This window comes from Peromyscus eremicus, chromosome 17, assembly GCF_949786415.1.
Source record: "Peromyscus eremicus chromosome 17, PerEre_H2_v1, whole genome shotgun sequence".
Classification (NCBI taxonomy): domain Eukaryota; kingdom Metazoa; phylum Chordata; class Mammalia; order Rodentia; family Cricetidae; genus Peromyscus; species Peromyscus eremicus.
The window spans coordinates 56,257,840-56,277,452 of record NC_081433.1 but is presented as its reverse complement, the minus strand read 5'-3'; the positions used below and the strand labels follow the sequence as shown (position 1 = coordinate 56,277,452).

Genomic DNA, 19,613 nt, shown 5'->3' with positions numbered 1-19,613 from the left:
TCTGCCTTGGATGCCTCCTTTCTTTAAAATTAAATACATAAAGATTTTCACTATTTCTAATTATGTATAAGTGTATAATTATGTATATGTGCTAGTGGGTGCAGGTGCTCTTAGGTGACAGAAGTGTTGAGTTCCCCAGGGCTAGAGTTACAGATGTTCTCCTGATGTGGGTGGTGGGAACTGAACTCGGGTCCTCTGGAAGAGCAGCAAGTGCTATTAACCACTGCACCATCTCTTCAGACCCAGGCGCCTCCTTTCTACCAGCCTTCCTCCCTGCCTTCAGACCTCCTGCAGCCTCTTGTACCTGGAGAATCTACCCTACCACACTCGTCCACCTCAAGAGCAACACACACACAATCCGCTGGACATCCTAGTTTATCACAGTTCTGGCTCACAGCAAGCAGTGGTGAACTAATACCCTATTTACTATTGTAAATGGCGAGTTCATTAGTGTTGCAACTTATGAAAAACAGTTCTGCTTCCAAATTAGGTCAGACATGTATCAAAGAACCCCAGTTTTCGGGGAAGACAGTATGGCATTCCCAACAGCTTGCAAAAGTTTGAGAACTCCATCTTGAAACACACATGAACACTGAAGCTCTGAGAGGAGGCTCTGATGGAGCAGTCAGAACTGGAGGGAACACACATGTGTGCGCCTAAGAGGAGAGGACCACCAGTCGGTCAGCTCCTAGGCACAGGATATGAGCTCTTCAGTGGGGCTGAGCGGAGACCTCTTCTAAAGTTGACGAAAGCCTTTCTGTATCTTGTGGGGTGACCAGGCTGCCCTTTCCATCCTGAGGCCAACATCCATCACAGCATCCTACTCCAGCCAACAGTTTCCAGGTGGTTTTGTAAATTTATTCAATACCAATCAGTCAAAACATGGTTAAGGAACTCAAAACAGGGTTCATAGACCTTGACACTCCTGGGCTGCTCGGCTGTTCTGTATGGTGTATGATGTTTGGCCCTGTCCTGGCCTCTACCCACCAGATGGCAATTATCAATCCCTCCTCACAGACCCACAGCTGTGACAATCAAAAATGTCTCCAGACACCATCAAATGAACCAGGGAGAAAGAAGGGTGCCAAGCTGCCCCCACGGAGGCAACTAACTTACACTTTACTATACTGTCACCTGATAAGTTTTACTATTTTAGCTCTAAAATCACATTTTACCAAGATTCATCTCTGGTAAATGACATACACAATCTGTTAGTAATTAAGTGGAAAGGGTTACCATGGTTTTTTCTCTTCCCTCAGCTAGCTTCCTCTTCTTGTGTATGTGTTTACTGCGATCAATTTCTACATCACCATACACATTGGCTACATCTTCCAGAAGAACTAGTGGAACCTGGCTTGGGGCGTTAGGACCTACACAAAGAAGGACACATGAACATTAAAAATGAAGTAAGAGAAAGAGTAGTGAATATGAGCAGGAGGTAGGTACAGTGTCACATGAAAATAAAGCTCATAAAATACATGCCCAGTGTGACCCTGACTAGGTAAACAAGAGCATATACACACATGGGGAGAATGGCCAGATGAAGATCTACTGAATCGTTTATAAAGCCACCCTTTCCGTGTTGAAAATGGACAACTGTTCCTTTGCATTTGTTCTTATGTATCTGTAAGTGTTTAAACAATGACGAGATATAACATGATCATGAACACTACATGCTTCAAACAAAAGCAGAACACACGAAAACCCTAAGTCAGCACACAATGCATATAACACAGAGCTTATTTAAATCTTTGTCTACTGTGCTGTCTTCATAAAATCTACACTTTAGGATTTTTCCCTTGATTTTGTGTTTCTGGTTTTTTTTGAGAGGGTCTCATGTGTATCCCAGGCCTGGTCTCAAACTTAACATGTAGCCAAGGCTGTTCCTGAACTCCTTATCCTCCCTTCTCATCCTCCAAAGTGTTGATTTCCTTTTCAAACAGAGGCATTCAGTATCCCTATTTAATTTTGTATGACCACTATAGGTCTTAATACAGGAGTTCCTAGTGAGAAATAGTCACATAAAAACTTAACCAATCCAAACCAAATTAAATTATCAATGACAAAGCACCCTGGTACCACCCTACAACTTTTTAATCCCACAGCAATGGTGAAAGTTGAATATTATGAAATACTTTTGTCTCCTTCTTATCCGCACTAAACTAATAATCTGAGTTTTATACAAGACTGTGCGCTAACCTTGGAAGAGAGATGGCTGTATGCTGCTGATGTACTGGAACGCACTCTTGAAGAAGACCAGCATCGTGGAGTAGAGCACCTGGTTCTTGTAGTTGGCGTGAGCTTCGCTGTCGAAGCTGCTCATGTACCTGCTGAGCTCCTTCATTCGGTGCAGTAGGTCGCTACAGCTTCTGAGGGGAGGGGACAAAATTCACCTGACTGCCTGTCAGCAAAACGATGAAAGGAAAGGTCTGGGAGAAGCGTGCACTTACCAGAGGCAGCTGCAGGTGTCTGGGTAGATAAACTTCTGTGGTTTAAAGTAAAATGAAGCTTTAAAAATCATTTTATGTACATTGGTGTTTGGCCTGCATGTATGTCTGTGTGAAGGTGTCAGATCCCCTGGCGCTGGCATTATAGACAGTTGTGAGCTGCCATGTGGGTGCTGGGAATTGAACTGGGTCCTCTGGAAGATCAGCCAGTACTCTTAACTGCTGGGGTATCTCTTCAGCCCCTTAATAAATTATTTTAACTGTACAAATTCATACAATGCACTGTGATAATCTAATACAGTATATGATCAAATCAGGGTAATTAACATTACTATCTCCATAAACATTAAAAAATTATATATATTCACAAATGCCTAGTGTAACATTTTAATATATGTGTACCATATGCAGATCAAATCAGGGTGATTAAGTTTCTTTTTGAGACAGAGTTTACTATTATAGTCCTGGTCTGGAACACACTATGTAGACCAACTTGGCCTCAAACTCACAGAGATCTACCTGTTCTGCCTCCTGAGTGCTAGGACTAAAGGCGAGTGCCACCAGGCCTGGCCCTCGGGTAATTAAGTTTCTGCCTCCATACCATTACGTTGGAAACTTCAAGCTCCTCTATTCAAATTATGTAAGTTAAATGTATAATAAGCTATTATAGGGCTGTGGCTGTGGTTCAGCAGTGGAGACCCGGCCCAATATAAGCAGAAGCTGGGTTCAATCCTCAGCACCACACACAGGTAACTATGGGGTCACCATGCACCTTCTATTCTGTAGAACACCAGAAGTTATTTCTCTGTAACAGTTATGTGGATAGTGTTAGCTAATGTTTCACAACTTCCCTCCCCACCACCATTCACAGGCTCATACAATCACCATTCTACATTCCAAATGGCATTTATTAATGTCCGTGAGAGGGATCATGGCGAATTTGTCTGTGTCTGACTTACTTCACTTATGTCATCTAAGCCCATCCATTTTGCCAAAAATGATGTAATGTGATGCTTTATAGCTGAATAATATTGTAATATATCTATATCACACTCACATTTTCTTTATCCATTCATGGGCATCTAGATTGATTCCATATCACAGCTACTGCAAACAGTTAATGAACATAAATATACAGATGTCTCTTTGATATGCTAATTCCCCTTGGAAACGACAGCTGGCTTATAACGTAGAGCTACTGTCGATTTTGTGGACCTTGCACACTGCTTTGCATAATAGCTGCACTAATTTACATCCCTTTCAACAGTTCAGTGTTAGCTTTTTCCACCCCAAGGATTTATTACTTCTCATCTTTTCATCATTGGGTAAGTCATTTAAGTTCTTCTGAGACATGTTTATTCACATTAAGTTATTGGTTATTGTTTGCATGACTGGTAAACTTCCCCTTCTGACCAGGAGCTGAGAACACAGACAACCTAACGACAGGAGCATGCCAAGTCAATTTCTCTTTTCTCTGTGTGAATAAGACAGGGTCAAGATCTGAACATCATCTCTTTGTAAATGTATTTCTTTTTCACTTTTTTTGTTTTTTGAGACCAGGTTTCTCTGTAAAGCCCTGGCTATCCTGAAACTTGCTCTGAAGACCAGGCTGGCCTCAAACTCAAAAGATCCACCTGCCTCTGCTTCCCCCATGCTGGGATTAAACGTGTGTAGTGTGTACCACCGCACTCAGCACTGTCGTACTGTTTTTAATGTGCGTGTGTGTGTGTGTGTGTGTGTGTGTGTGTGTGTGTGTTGTGATATGCACATTTGTGTGTGGCACACTATATGGTGGTACTGGAGTCATGTACGTGCATGTACATGTGAAGTCGATGCCGGAAGTCTTTCTTGATCGCTTTCCACATTATTTATTAAGAAAAGAGCTCTCTCTCTCTCACTGAATCCAGAACAAGCCGATTCAAGCTTGTCTAGATGGCCAGCTTCTCTGCCTGCTGAGTGCTGGGATTACAGGCAGCTGGCACGACTGCCCAGCTTTAGTCCTCTTCCTCAAACTTGTACAGCAAACCCTTATCCATTGAGGAATCTCCCCAGCGCCACTCAATACCATTTTAGGAGTTTACCCTTCAGTCAGGAATCTTTGGATAAGATGAAGAAGTACCCTCTTCCCTCGCATAAATTGTGACTATTGCAAAATCCCCACCCCCAAAGAAGTGTATCTATACATGATACTGATTTTTTAAAAAAATGGTTCTGTTTTCTACAAGGATTCTGAGATGATACAACCAAAGATTTAATAAGCAATTCTGGAAATAAACTATTCATTACCGTCTCCCTTTATCCATCTGCCATTCGCATCTCATTCCAACAACATTCAGAATCTTAAACAACCTCTCCCAAGGGTCTACAATCTGGGATGATTTCTCAGTCAGTCCTTCTATTATGTACTTCTGAGAGCTACGTTTGCTGGGCGACATTAAATCAGATGTATCTTGTGCACCTGAGATGTGAGAAAAAGTAACCTACAATTAATATCATTACTTATTTATATGGTACTTGTCAGAGAAAAAAATCTGACTCTTCATTCAAAAGACAAAAGTACTGACCCTAGAACATCACTATAGAAAAAAAAAAGCTCAAAGGAATAAAAAAACAAAACAAACAAAACAAACAACAACAACAACAACAACAACAACAACAACAAAAAAAAACCCTGCAAGCTACATTTTTTACTACTTAATTATGTAGCACTAGATAGAGGAGACAAACATCTAAATCCTCACTCACAAGGATATGTACCGACCCTGGCACACAGTCCCACAGTGCCCTGAAAGGGGCCCCTCAATGATGCCATTGCTTATACAACTGGAGCCTATAAGGTTACGAGGGAACTGCAAAGCTCCTATCACCCAGGAGTAAAGAGCTACAGAAAAGATAAAGCTGCAGAAGAACCCCAGGACAGTTCACAGTGAAGGCCACAGAAGCCTCAATGACACCCCACAAAGTCTAGAAACAGACACCAACACCCAGAGGTCCTCATTAGAGTGGAGTGTGATGAATGCTTGAGGTAAATCAGGGATTAAAAAAAAAAAATAACCCAGCAAAGCACCAAAAGCACAGTCCTGGGAAGGTAACAGTTCCCCAGGCACCTCAGGCAGGCCCTTCAGGCAGGATCTGGTAGTGTTGCTGGGGGCTAAAGACTCAGGAGGACAGGACCTGGGGGTGGAGGACAGTTTAGGAGCAGATCACGGTACATTTATGTTGCAAGTCACAATAATATGAAGCAGGATTTCCACTGACTATGACAAGCTAATACCCGGAAGAAGCCAAGCGCCTTTGTACCCCATGTGTTGCAGAATATTCCTTCACATTGTGAAGGTGTGTCCTTGCCAAGGCACCTTCTAATTGGTTTAATAAAGAACTGAATGGCCAATAGCTAGGCAGGGAGAGGTTAGGCAGGGCTTTCAGGCAGAGAGAAAAGAGGAGATGAATCAACACAGAGAGGAAACATGATGGAAAAGAGGTAAAAAGCTATGAGGCAAAACGTAGATTAATATAAATGGGTTAATTTAAGTTATCAGAGCTAGTGCAAGCCTAAACTATAGGCCATTATTATATATGTTTATTATATATAATTATTAATAAGTCTCTGTGTTATTTTTGTGTGTGTGAGCTGGCGGCCCAAAGAAAAATATGTCAACATGGCGTCCAACGTGGGGGCTCGAATATCCAAATACAGGACCTGAGAAATCTAAGAGAAGTTCTGGACAAGGAGCCAAATGTAGCTTCCTAGTCCTGCAGTCTTCTGGCTACAGGCTGCTGCCTGCGGGCTGGAGCCAGCTAAAGCGCAATGCGCTAAGCTGACCCATGCTGCAGCTGACATGGCAGTTTAAGATTTGTCTTGAGTGGTCAGAGAATGCTGCAGGTGCTCAGTAAAGACAGATCAGATCCAGGTGGAAAAACAAAACAAAACAAAACTCTAAACAGGTTACAGTGGATTTAAAGTATGTGTGCAGGCTTGGGAAAGAAAAGAAAATGGGTATAGACAGTCATAGAAAAAAAAGTTGATAAATAATCAGTCTTTAAGGAGAAAATAAAATAATATAAAAGGATAAGCCTTTTATATTAAATGTAAAGACGGAAAATACACAGGGAGTTTGGATCCTATATGGTGTCCTGTTGACTTGGAATTTTTGATTGCCGATGAGCGAAGAACAACAGCTGCTGAGAGACATGGGATTGTAAAGAGACTGCTGAATGGAGTTGATCAGGGGAGACCCCTAAAACTCCTGACTACAGACATAAAAAAAAAAACCTAAAAAAATCCTACAAGACAGGTGACATATATTTTACCTGCTCAAACATAAAACAAAAAACTCATCTTTGCCTGGCTTGTGTACAACACATAGTCCATACTTGTGTTAATGCAGATATGTATGTTGCCTTTGAAAGTGCGTGGTTTCCGGAGCAAGGGGATGAGACACCAATGAAAATGGGTGGCCTAGGTGATCTAGTCTCTCAGAGCACCTCTGTTGCAGTTTCCTCAGAGTTCTACATCCAGAACAGCTTCAAGGCAGTTAGCCAAGATGGTCCAGCCTCACTGACTATTCTAGCTGGGACCACAGATAAGCCTTACACTTTCCCATTACAAAGAGACTGCACAACAAATGTTATGGCTAGTTTTCCCAGGACTCGACCATTATCTCAGTTTTCTCAGGGTTCCCTAAAGATGCCATCACCTCCAGACAACAGGAAGCAGTCTAGAGAACACGATGCCCACATTCCCAACAGGTGGGGTGGGTAGTAGTTCGGTGGGTTATGGATGTTGCTCATCATTTAGGGGGGTTGGTTATAAATTGTTACTGGTCATGGTCAGGGAGAAAGCTAAACAAAGGAGAAAGGAGATTAGATTCAGGGATCTCTTTCTGAAGAGAAAAAGGGGGATACAATATAGAAGTGATGGGATAAAAGGGTAGATTGTTGAGTCTACTTTTGAACAACCACTAGTCTCAAATATTTTACACTGGTATGGATTTTTGTATATTGATACAAATTTAAGTTTATTTTTGTTATACTGTATATATGTTTCTATTCTTGCTTAAGGTATTGTACCTATGCAATTCATTTAAAAAGGCAATACAAGGTTTTAGTCCTTAAAAGCTATTTAGGATAATAAAGAAATACAGGTTAATAGTTAGTCATCTATAACAATCAAACTTATAGTCATGTTAGGTATGTTTTCAAGGTCAAACAGAGATATATTTTAAATAGACAGATGGTCTTCAAACACTTCAAAGACCTACAGAATGTGGCATTTAAAATGTCTTAATAACCCAAGGCTTTTCATGACAATGAGACATGTCTGCCCCTGGCAGCACCAATCTACTTCATAAAAGGATGATAGGCATTGAAGAAACTCCATATAGAGTTTGCCTTCATTTGTGGCAAGGTTAGCCACTAGGCAAAGAAACTGTCCTTGCCTCAACTGCTCACAGAATGCTGTCCAAACTAGACAAGCAGGACACAAAAGAAAGTGACTGGCAAACTTTGTCAATACAAGGTAGGACAGTCCTTCAAAATTCCTACTTCATAGAAAAGTCTGTCATATATTTTAGGCCTATAGGCCAAAGATGGATGCCCCAATGTTACAGAAGAAACCTTGGGAAAACTGTCCAGGCAGCCAGATGCCGCTGTCATTTCTTAGTTTTGGAAGTTGTTTGCTCTGCACTTCCTGTTTACTCAGGTAATATATCCTTCTCGGGTCTCTGACAGAGTTGAAGGTGCAATAGTTACAGCTACAGTTTTGTTACCAAATTCAAAAAAGAAACTTACAAAAGAGATGTAAAATGTAAAATGTTGAGAGACATAAAAGCTTAAGTTGTTTACCTAAGAAAATGTTTTAAGGTCTAAAGTGATATTTCTCCAAATTTTCCAAATACATATGGACTGGAAATGTAAATGTAATTTTTACTTAAAAATTGTTCTCACTGTATATGGTTTTACTTTGTTAAAGTTATAACCTTCCCTTTTTATTTGGTCAATATCTGATAATTGTTCTTATTGTATACAGTTTTACTGTGTTAAGAGTTAAAACCTTTTCTTTCATTTAGACAAAAAGGGGGAAAATGTTGTGGATTATTCCTTTACACTGTGAAGATGTGTCTCTGCCAAGGTGCCTTCTGCAGTCAGAATGAAGAGCTGAATGGCCAATAGTCAGGGAGGAAGAGGTTAGGTGGGATTTCCAAACAGAAAGAAAAGAAGAGATGAATCTAGGCACTGAAGAGACACCAGAGAAGACGAAGAGGAAGCAGGACATGCAGGAGGAGAGGTAACAGGCACGAGCCATAGGGAAGCACATGGAGGAATAGAAATGGGTTAAGTTGTGAGAGCTAGTTAAAAACAAGCCTAAGCTAAGACTGCGCTTTCATAATTAAAAACAAGTCTCTGTGTCATGATCTGGGGGATGGTGGGCCAAGGAAGTCTGCTACATCTACAGGCACTAGGCTGTACCATATAGACTTAATGAGTGGGAGACACCATCTAGCTTGGTATACCTATGATGTTCATACAGTAAAACTGCTAACAGCACACGTGTGAGATGACTGTGCTTGCTTTGCTCAGGGATCCATGATTGGTGGCTGGTCAAAGTGGCGTCTGAACTATGGCACCTGTGTGTTGTTCAAGGTACCTGTCTGATGTTTAGGAACTGGACTATTTTAATCAAGGGGTAGAATTGATTTCAGAAAAACCTCACCTCTTAATTACATACTTTTTTTTTCTTTCTAGAGGCATCTTTTGGGAAAACTATCAAACTAGCACACATTCAGAGAGGGACAGTCAATGTAACAAGCGACTTCAGAATGACTTCAGCAAATCCAGCCTGAGCAGGTGTGGGATGCTCCCACTTACCTTGATGCTGGTTTTCCAACTGTGTGGACCGAGTGACATAGTTGATGTAAAATTCAGCTGCTTTGTTCAAGTATTTATACAACAAGTTGGCAGGCAATCGAACATCATGGTTGTTAATTATTAGGGGAAGGACATCACAAACTGTTGAAAGGAGAAAACAAACTGTTCAGGTGTCTGTATGAGGGCTCTGACAGAAACTAATTCATCTTCCAGTTCACTGAATGTGGCATCTAAAATATATAGGGGGGAGTCGCTCTGGCACAACTCCTTAAACCAGCTATACAATCAGTGGAGGGAGGCAGAGAGGAAACATGCCTGCGGATCTGACACCATGGCTAGAGATCTGCTGGCCCTGGGAGGAGGCTGGAGTGTCCATGACTACAATTCATGTGCACACACATACTATACACATTGTATCGGAGGTATCAAATGTTAAATAACACATAATTTAAGAGTTTTTTTTAAAAATTCTTTGTAGGTAAAATCAAGATTAAATTTCATAATACAAAGAGTTCCTTTGCTTTGTACAAGTGACCTTACCCCTGAAATGACAATCCCAGATACTCTCCTTATCCCAAAGAAATAATACGAAATGCAGTGTTTCTTACCAAATAGCTTTCGAAAGCAGTTAACTGGAGACTCCTGCTCTTCAATGGTCTCAGCTTCTAGCAGTGCCTCCCCAAGGCCAACCTGTTTAAAAACAAAAATCACTTACTGTGCACAGTGTGAGACGTCAGAGTCACAGGAAGAAACAGTGGTCCCTTATTTGTCACACAGATTTCTCAAAGAAACAAACCATTCTACTTTAAAGACTAGAAACATCAGAGTACATCAGCAACGTTGCCCAGAAGATCAAGTTCCCTGACTACCTGTCCACTCTGGTCTCATTCTCCTCTAAACTAGCACAGTTAAAGGACTAACAAAATGTCTACAGAAACCCCAGCACGGCAGTGGAGGGACAGCACAAACAATGATCGTTGAAGAGATTTTCAAGAAACTGGAAACCAACTTTACACTCTGTCAAGATACACAAGAAGGACAACACTAACTCTCCAGAGTCCCCAGTAGATAATCACACAGTTTGGGAAGCACTGGACAATAATGTCTGAGTTTTAAGGCCACCTTCCCTCACTGGTGTCCTGGCACAGCAAAAGGTCTCTTAACAAAATCCACCCACACATTTATTTTACTCTCTTTGCAACACTGTAGTCTCGTTAGAACAGCATAAAAGATCACAGGACACACAAAGTTAAAAGCCACTGCAACAATCAAAGAATGTAAGGTCTGAATTGTGTCCCCCAAATTCATATCCACTGAAGACCTCAGAATGTGTCTGTACGCAGGCATGCACGGCTCACAACAGGGAATGCATCTGTTCTAAGTATCACAGAGTAAGTATCACAAACCAAGATGGCCATGTTGTCACTGGACAGTATGCCCTCATGGGACCACTATCATGTACACAGTCCATTATTGACAAAATCTGTTTAAGGGCTGCATGACTGCACAGCTCTCCTTTAAACAAGAGCACTGTCTATCTACATAGATAAAATGAGTTAAAATGAGGTCATTTTAGAGTAGGCCAGATGCCGTGACTGGCATCGTAAAGAATGTGAAGTAAAGACGGAGATGCAGAGGAAAGGACCCTGTGACAACAGAGCTAAGACCTGGAGTGAAGCAGTGGAGTGATACCCACTGGAAGGTGTCCTAGAGCCTCTGGGGGGAATGCCCACACCTTCGTTTAGAACTGTGAGAAAACATCCCACTTCTGGTGCTCTGTAATGACAGGCATAGAAAACTAATACAAGGAAGTATGAAAAAAGTTAACTAGGCCAGACACCAGAAAGATGACATGGAAAAGGTAAGCAATAAAAAGAACCAGTCATTCGAATCACGACTACCCACTGGCTACAGCAGGTTACTAAACAGTTAGAACTCAGTTTCTCTAGGGTACCTGACACCAACCCACCAACACCCGCCCACAGCACTCACTAGTCCTCACAGATTCAGAGATGGGACAACAGGGTGTGCAGGGCAGAACGATTGAAAATCTATCTGTTAAGACCATACACTATGACTCTTAGTTGCTTTGTTTTCCATTTATTTATTTATGGGGGAGAAGAATATGCTCAGCACTCAAGTGGAGGTCAGAGGACAAGTTGCTGTAATCCGTTTCCTTCTTCCATCACGTGGGACCTAGGGATGGGATTCAGGTTGTCTGGCTTGGCAGCAAGCACTTTTACGTACTGAGCCATCTGGCCAGCCCCCTGACTCTCACTTAAACACACTGTCAAAAACACAATGGAAATAAGCGACTTTCTACTGAACACCACTGTCAAAATTTGGGGGGCTATAACCTTAGGTTGATAAGACGACAGCTCCTAGAGATGTATAATCAATGCCAAGGCATCAACTGATAAGCAACTGCAGTCTTTTCTTAAAGAAAGGGGAAGCGGCAGCCCTACCCCATGCTGCACCACTGTCTCAGGGAAGCGCCTCAGAAGCAACAGCAACATCTCTGATCGTTCCAACGTGTTGAAGCATTGTTCCGTCACCTTCAGTAACATTTCACACTGGACCCGACCCGGAAGAGTTTCAAATAAGCCTGGAAACAACATTTCACCTGTAAAGTTGTTTTTTTTTCTCCCCCCACGAAGAAAATGTTGACCTGAAAGTAGTAAGTAAGGTATTTTCCATTCATAAAACTGTAAACACTCAGAATTCACCTGCACACTAGCAGACTTCTGAACTCCACAGCATTTGCACTAACTGTTTGCTGAATAATCATGAAACATTTTGGAGGCCTGATGATCCAGAGGGCAGCAATGACCCATGTGATTTATCACCACAGAGCTAGGTACACTAAGATAAAGGCATGAGCTTGCTTAAGTTGAAATAACCAAAACCATTTGCTTGTTAACTATCTAGAATTATAAGTCTTTGACTGGCTATAGTAACCAACATAGAAGTTTGAAGTTTTTCTCCTATTTGTGAAGATCTGGTTTATCTATACATGCTTTCTGGTTATTGTAAAATGTATCCAAAATGCAATCTCCCAATGACAGAATGCCATCCCATAGGGACACTTAGAGTGTTCTAAGTAAATTCTGAAGGGACCAAGTGACATCACTGTGGACTTTCATTGCCTAGAATAAAACATAATGTGGGTACCACTATGACAGGTGTGACTGAGATGTCTATGACAGATAGGACATTCCAGAAGTGGTCATTTATAAACTATTCAACTGTTACTATACTCACTCCTTAAAAATTGGGTTTGTTTATCCTGTGAATCATTCCTCAGTGCTGATGTTATGATACTGATTTCTCTCCACACCACCGGCTGGTCTGGGAAATTCACAAACCTATTTTTAAAATGAATGCATTAAAGTAAGATGTCAGATCAAAAAAATAAGAGTACTAGCATTTAGAGAAAACCACTTTTCTTTGGGTGAATGTTTATATACATCAGAATAAACCGAAGTAAATACACAAAAATAATCTATTAGTGAAAATAATTGAGAATACGCATAAAAGTCTTTACATCTTTTTATAAATGAGGGGCTGGGGATGTAGCTCAGTTGTTTGTAGAGTGCTTGCTTATCACACACAAAGCCCTGGGTTCCATCCCTGTCCCCCATAAACCAGATGTGGTAGTGAATGCTTATAATTTGGGAGGTAAAGGCAAGAGGATCAGAAGTTCAAGGTCATCCTCAGCAATCTGGATGAGAAACAAAAATCTTGAGAAAACAAAGCAAGCTGAGAACCATTGTTCATCTTTTGCATGCACATTGTGACCGGCCACCCAGCTCCTGTTGCCAAGCTTTCCCCACCAAGATGGACTGTATCCTCAAACCCCGAGAAAGAATACACTCTTCCTTTCTAAGTTGCTTTCTATCAGTAACAGCAATGGAAAAAGTTAGTGATATAAGTAATACTCTATCCAAAAAAAAAAAAAAAAAAAAAGACAAAGGCAAATCACAGACCACACATAACCAAGGAGTACAGTTGCAGTGATACTCAACATCGTTGGTAATATCAGGGGCACAAACTTAAGAAACAATACAGCAAGATATGATTTTTCCCACACAGGCCAGGTGTGGTGGTATAGCCTGTGTCCCAGCTACAAAGGAATCTAAGACAGGAGGAGCATGTGAGTCATTTGGGTTCAAATCCATCCTGGCCAATAAAGTGAGAATCCTCTGTCTCAAGAGAAAGAAAGAAAAAAAAAAAAAAAAAGGGGGGGGGGAGAAAGAAAAGAAAGGAGACAGAGATGTTCATATAAAGGTTGGTGGAAAACTGGCATTCTTATACATCATTTATGGAAATGGATATTTAGGATATCCCTTTTAGAGAATAATTTGATAGACGATGAAATGCACATACCCTTTAGCTACAAATCAGAGACATCGAAATATGGATACAGAATTACTGACATTCCAAACATAATTTAAAATAACTGGAAATTAAATTTGCACCAAGAAAGGGGAGGCTGACAAGTATTACATGGGAATGAAGAACGACATCCATCTCCATAAAGTAGACATGGAGGGGTCCATCCCAGTGGGTGATGAAAGCAGGTTTCAGAGTAAGAGCAGAGCCGGGCGGTGGTGGCGCATGCCTTTAATCCCAGCGCTTGGGAGGCAGAGCCAGGTGGATCTCTGTGAGTTCGAGGCCAGCCTGGTCCACAAAGTGAGATCCAGGACAGGCACCAAAACAACACAGAGAAACACTGTCTCAAAAAACAAAAAACAGAGTAAGAGCAGAATGCCCTCACTTCTGTCAGCTCCCCAATGTACTGACGTGTTTACACAGAGATGCACAGATACACACAAAACTTAAACCTGGTTCAGAAGGGGTTGCACATTTCATTCTATCAATTACTATCCGAATGCTTGTAGTGAACGTATGTTTCTTAAATAAACCACGGGATACAAATTTTGGGATTCAAGAATAAGTCGTCTCTGCAGAAGGTGTGTTGGCAATTAAGAGTTCTGGGTACCAGGGATGCAGAGTCCCAACTCCTATCAATTGTTGATATCTGACGAGCCCCGTTAGGATGTCGACAAAAGGTCCTGGAAGGATCCCCAAACAGTTAACTCACATGTCATACAGCAACCTCCCCGCAGTGGCAGTCCTCTCTGCATTCCGTTCGATGGTGTACATCTCATACTGAAACAAGGCAGACAGGGTCACCACCTTCCACCGTGGTAGCGGATCCAGCTCCAGCCCACCTGCAGCACCGCTCAGAGCCGGGCCTTCATTCAAAACACCCCCAAACCCCCCAGCTCAGGACTGGGACTCTGGGCTCCCTCCATGCGCGGGGCTTCTGGGATCAGCTGGGATAACGCTTCAGAGCAGCAGGCACTGAACGGGTAGCTACCACCACGATCAATGAATGAGTAGTGGGGCCTGGGCCCCAATCTCCTGTGTGGTCTCCGCCTTTGCAGGCGCTAGGGAGAAGGATGGTCAACTGTGCAATGTGGAGCAGTGTAGGAGCGGCGTGGGGACGGAGGAGCGGCCGTGCACTGCGCCCAGGGCCACCCTGCTCAGCTAAACGCTCCCTTCCGCGCGTGGGGACGCGCCGGGTCTGACTCACCTGGATGTTGAAGTCGGCCGGGTAGAGGCTGCGGGCCGTGATAAGCCACGCCTTGGCTGCCCAAAGGTCCTGGGGCACGAGCTCCCGGGCTCGCTGCACCAGGAACTCACAGTCGCCCTGGGCCGACATGCCCCTCGGTCACTAGCCCTTCCGGCAGGGGGACTCCCAAAGCCGCCAACACCCGCCCCCCGCGGGCGACTACTGCGCATGTCCGGAGGCCAGCCAACCACAGGGCGCAGCGGCCCCGCGGAGTCCTCTGCAAACTGCGGAGAAGTGGATTTCAATCCCTCGGATTGCTATCCCATGCGCCGGATCCCGCAATCCTTTGCTCCAGGTTCTTGCGTTCTCCTTGCACCCTAAATGCGGTTCTACGGGTGCCGGATCGTGCAGACGCCCGGCTCTGGTCCCTGAGTGTCCACAAGTTTGGTGCTCTGGGCTAGGGTGCAGTTGGAGAGAAAGCGCCCAGGAGTGCTGGGCTGTATGGTGCCGGGATGTCCTCACGCCTGCACACGTGAAGACCCAGGCTTGCCTATTGATTTTGAGCTTTGCTAAAGGCGTGTCTAGCCGCTCCCGCCTCTGCTCTGTGTTTGTTTCTCCCGCATCTATTACTTTTCTCCAATACTGAGCAATTAGCATTTAGAAAATACTCAGCTATGTGTCCGAATCGCCCAGCCAGTGTTAAAATCTTTGGTTATTTGACCAACGGAAAAACAGCTGCACTATAAATCGGTGACACTTTAACGAAACTCTGGCTTTGTTTTGCATTTGAGCCAAAGAAAAAAATTGTCTTCCTGTTCTGTTGACAAGGTAATAATCATTTGCTGAATTGGAAGAGTGTCCCGAAAGTGAGTTTTCAGTGTTAGTTTTCAATCTAAGTGCCATAGTATTTAATCTATCTATCATCTATCTATCTACCTACCTACCTATCTACCTACCTATCTATCTATCTATCTATCTAGTATGGAATCTATCTCTGTCTGTCTGTCTATCTATATTAGCTATCAACTCTTGTCACCAATTGCCACTTAAAGCCAGGAGATAAAAGATTCAAAGGTGACTAAATAGTTTCTTTTCTGTTTTTCTCTGAGATACATTCTTTCATAGCCCAAACTGGCCTTGAACTTTGTAAGTATGTGAGGATGACGTTGAACTCGTGATCCTCAGCTTACATCTCCCAAGTGCTGGATGCCTGCCTGTCCTGACATCTTTTTTTAAACAAAAGAAATTGGCATATACTTATATAAGTGAAAAATACAGATATCTAAAGTAAATATGAATATATACATTACAAGAGTGAACTGCAGTTCTTGCATGAAACTTTGTTTACGTTAAAGATTCTGCAAACAACGTAACTTTGGATGATTAGAATATTATTGTGGAGAGATGGAACATAGGCTGAGAACCAAAATTATTTGAGGCCTTTAATAGACATCTGCCTCAGCACTGATATCTGACCTAACATTCTTCTAGAAGATAATCTTTTCAGATGGGATCACTAAGCCTCGAAGACTCAAGGATCCACCAATCTTAAAGCTAAGAATGATATAACATCTGGACACCCAGCCTTAGTGTAGCCCAGGCACCTGATACCCTCACAATGTAGCTGGCAAATGCATTGTGCTATGACTCCTTTTTTCTTCTACGATTCTAGAAGCTCAAGTGCCTCCTGATACAGATATGATGGGATAAAAGGGTAAATTGCTGAACCTATTTTAAAGAGCAATAATTTGTTTGAAATGTTTTACATTGGTATAGATTTTAGTTTATTGATACAAACTTAAAGTTAATTTTGTTATACTGTGTGTATATTTCTACTCTTGTTTAAGGTGTTATGTTTGTACAGCTCATTTAAAATTGTAATGGATAATTAAAAAATAGATTAATAATTAATCATCTATGATAATCATACTCGTAGCCATGTTAGTTAAGTCTTCTAGGTATACATAGATATATTTCAGATAGATAGGTAATCTTCAAATACTTCAAAGACCTACAGAATATGGCATTTAAAATATTTTAAAAATTTAGACTTTCTGGACAGTGAGACATGTCTGCTTCTGGCAGCACGGATCTACTTCAGAGAGGAGTATGGGCATTGAAGGCACTCCATATGGAGTTTATCTTCAGCTTGGCAAAAATTGCCATTTGGGCAAGAAACTGTTCTTGCCAGAACTGCTTGATCGACTGGACATGCAGGACCCATAGAAAGGTGACCACTGAACTTTGCTTGACAAAATGGTCCTTCAGGTTCCTGCTTTACAGAGAAAACTGCAAGACATTCTACAGGACACAAAAAAAAAAGTGACTGAGAGACTCTAGGCCTGTGGGCTGAAGACAGATGCCCCAACTTTACAAAGGAACATTAGGTGACTGTCCAGGCTGCCAGCTGTCTCTGTCTACACTGGCAAGACTCCTGAAAGTTGCTTGCGTCCTTCTCCCATTTTTCAGGTAATATTATATCCTTCTGAGGTCTTTGATGTAGTTGAAGACTAGATAGTTATAATTTTCCTTAGTTATGATAAAAGATAAGTTAGATATGAAACCTTAGACTCACAAATATAGGGTAGATAGGGTATCTTCTTTAATTTTGCCAAATATAAATAAACTAGATATTGTAACTGTAATTCTTGCTTGATAATTGTTTTGTTATATGTAAATTTACTATGTGAAAGATAAAATCTTCATTTTTGGAAAAAAAAAAGAAAAGGGGAAGTGTGTATATTGCTCTGTATAAATAAAATGCTGATTGGCCAGTAGCCAGGCAGGAAGTATAGGCGGGACAAGCAGAGAAGAGAATTCTGGGAACAAGAAGGCTGAGGCAGAGAGACACTGCCAGCTGCTGCCATGACAAGCCAGATGTAAGGTACTAGTAAGCCACGAGCCACATGGCAACTTATAGATTAATAAAAATGGGTTAATTCAAGATAAAAGAAGTAGATAACAAGAAGCCTACCATGGCCATACAATTATAAGTAATATAAGCATCTGAGTGATTATTTTATATATGGGTTGTGGCACTGCGGGGGCTTGGTGGGACCTGGAGAGAAGCTCTCCAGCTACAGCCTCCTCTACAGTGAACATGTCATTCAAAGCAAGGTGAATCCTTGCTTCTGGCCAAAGATGCCTCATTCATATTAAGCTTTGAATAAACTTTCTTTTAAGTTCCTTTATTGTTTTATGTCAATACTATTTATAGAATCACGAAAAGATACAGGCTTGCTAATGAATAATTTATAAACAGGTAGTCAAAATTTATGGTGAATTAGAGTGCTAATTAAAAAAGTGTAGAACAAAGAGACTATTTTCCCCCCTTTGGCTCAAATGCAAAACAAAGCCAGAATTTCAGTAAAGTAGAACTGATTTATACTCCAGCTATTTTTCCATTGGTCAAATGACCGAAGATTTTAATAAAGCAATAGAACACTGTCTAAGGCAGAAGTTGGTACCAGGAGTAGGATAGTGCTGTGACAGACCTGACCATGCTGCTTATTGGTAGAATATGGACTTAGGGACTTAGGACTAGAAAAGCAGTTGGACACTTTAAGCAGGGCTCAATGGGCCATACTAGTAGGATCATGGAAGACAGTGGTGTGGAGAGTGATGTAGATTATGACAGCCTAGCTCAAGAGGTTTCAGAGGAGAAGAATATTAGTAAGTGGCCTAGAGACTGTTGTTGGTGAAGAATGTGGCTGCTTTCTGCCCTTGTCTGAAAAAGCTGTCTGAGGCTAAAATGAATAATTTTGGATTAATGGCATTGGCAGAGGAGAGTTCAAGACAGCTTATTATTGTGTGGTTATTAGAGATCTTATGCAGATCTATAGTGAAACGGACCAAGCTGAGAAAGGAAAAATACAACATACACAGTTTGAGGAGAAAAAGAGCATCAGAAAGTCCAGTGCTCAAAGAGATAAAAAGTTTAAAGAAAAGTCTGATGCTAAATGGAATAAAGGGAGTGGTGACCTCACAGTGTGATTCCCCTGCAGGCTTTACAGCACACAGGGAAAGAACAATCCATGAAGAGAAAAGAATGAAACTCAACTCAGCCCAATTTTATTGTAGCCAGAGCTGGACCAGAACTTCTAAGTCTGGCCCAGATCATTTTACTTTAGTCATATTTAAGCACAGCATGATTTTGAAAAAAAGTATTCAGATAACAACTCAGCCCCAAGTGCACAACAATCCAAGGCATGTTTACATTAAGATTCCTTACAAGGCCGGGTGGTGGCGCACGCCTTTAATCCCAGCACTCGGGAGGCAGAGCCAGGTGGATCTCTGTGAGTTCAAGGCCAGCCTGGACTAACAAGTGAGTTCCAGGAAAGGCGCAAAGCTACACAGAGAAACCCTGTCTCAAAAAACTGAAAAAAAAAAAAAAGATTCCTTACAAAGTACATCTGGCTTCTTTCACAAGAACTCAGAGATAGTGGTCTAGGAAGTTTGACTGAGGTAAACATAATGGGTGTTAGGATTGGTCTGGCCCTAAGATAACATAGAAGTCACTTAGGCTGTAATAAAGTACAAGTGACCTCTCTCATAAGACTGGGTTTATGGTCTAAAAGCAATGCTCAAGATTTCGGGAAAAAGGTCTTGGATAAGTAAAAGAATAAATTCTGGGATAAGGTAGAGCCTGTCTGATCAGACAGCACAGGATCACCAGGTTGTAAAATGACATCCTTCCTAGCATTCCAGAAGAGCAGCTTCCA

General features: G+C 41.8%; 1 protein-coding gene across 6 annotated transcripts in view; it reads right to left on the bottom strand.

Annotated features, from left to right (window-relative positions):
- Nucleotides 1-15,101, bottom strand: part of Ints10 (integrator complex subunit 10) — a 29,729-nt gene extending 14,628 nt beyond the window's left edge. For all 6 annotated transcript variants that reach the window (XM_059244344.1, XM_059244339.1, XM_059244343.1 and 3 more), the window contains exons 1-9: nucleotides 14,914-15,101; nucleotides 14,419-14,486; nucleotides 12,576-12,679; nucleotides 11,780-11,919; nucleotides 9,923-10,004; nucleotides 9,315-9,455; nucleotides 4,734-4,905; nucleotides 2,200-2,369; nucleotides 1,237-1,370 (exon numbers count right to left, since the gene is read on the bottom strand). In XM_059244344.1, the coding sequence (XP_059100327.1) occupies nucleotides 1,237-1,370; nucleotides 2,200-2,369; nucleotides 4,734-4,905; nucleotides 9,315-9,455; nucleotides 9,923-10,004; nucleotides 11,780-11,919; nucleotides 12,576-12,679; nucleotides 14,419-14,486; nucleotides 14,914-15,042 (1,140 nt within the window). In that variant the 5' untranslated portion in view covers nucleotides 15,043-15,101. The remainder of the gene's footprint in view (nucleotides 1-1,236; nucleotides 1,371-2,199; nucleotides 2,370-4,733; nucleotides 4,906-9,314; nucleotides 9,456-9,922; nucleotides 10,005-11,779; nucleotides 11,920-12,575; nucleotides 12,680-14,418; nucleotides 14,487-14,913) is intronic.
- Nucleotides 15,102-19,613: the final 4,512 nt, after the last annotated feature.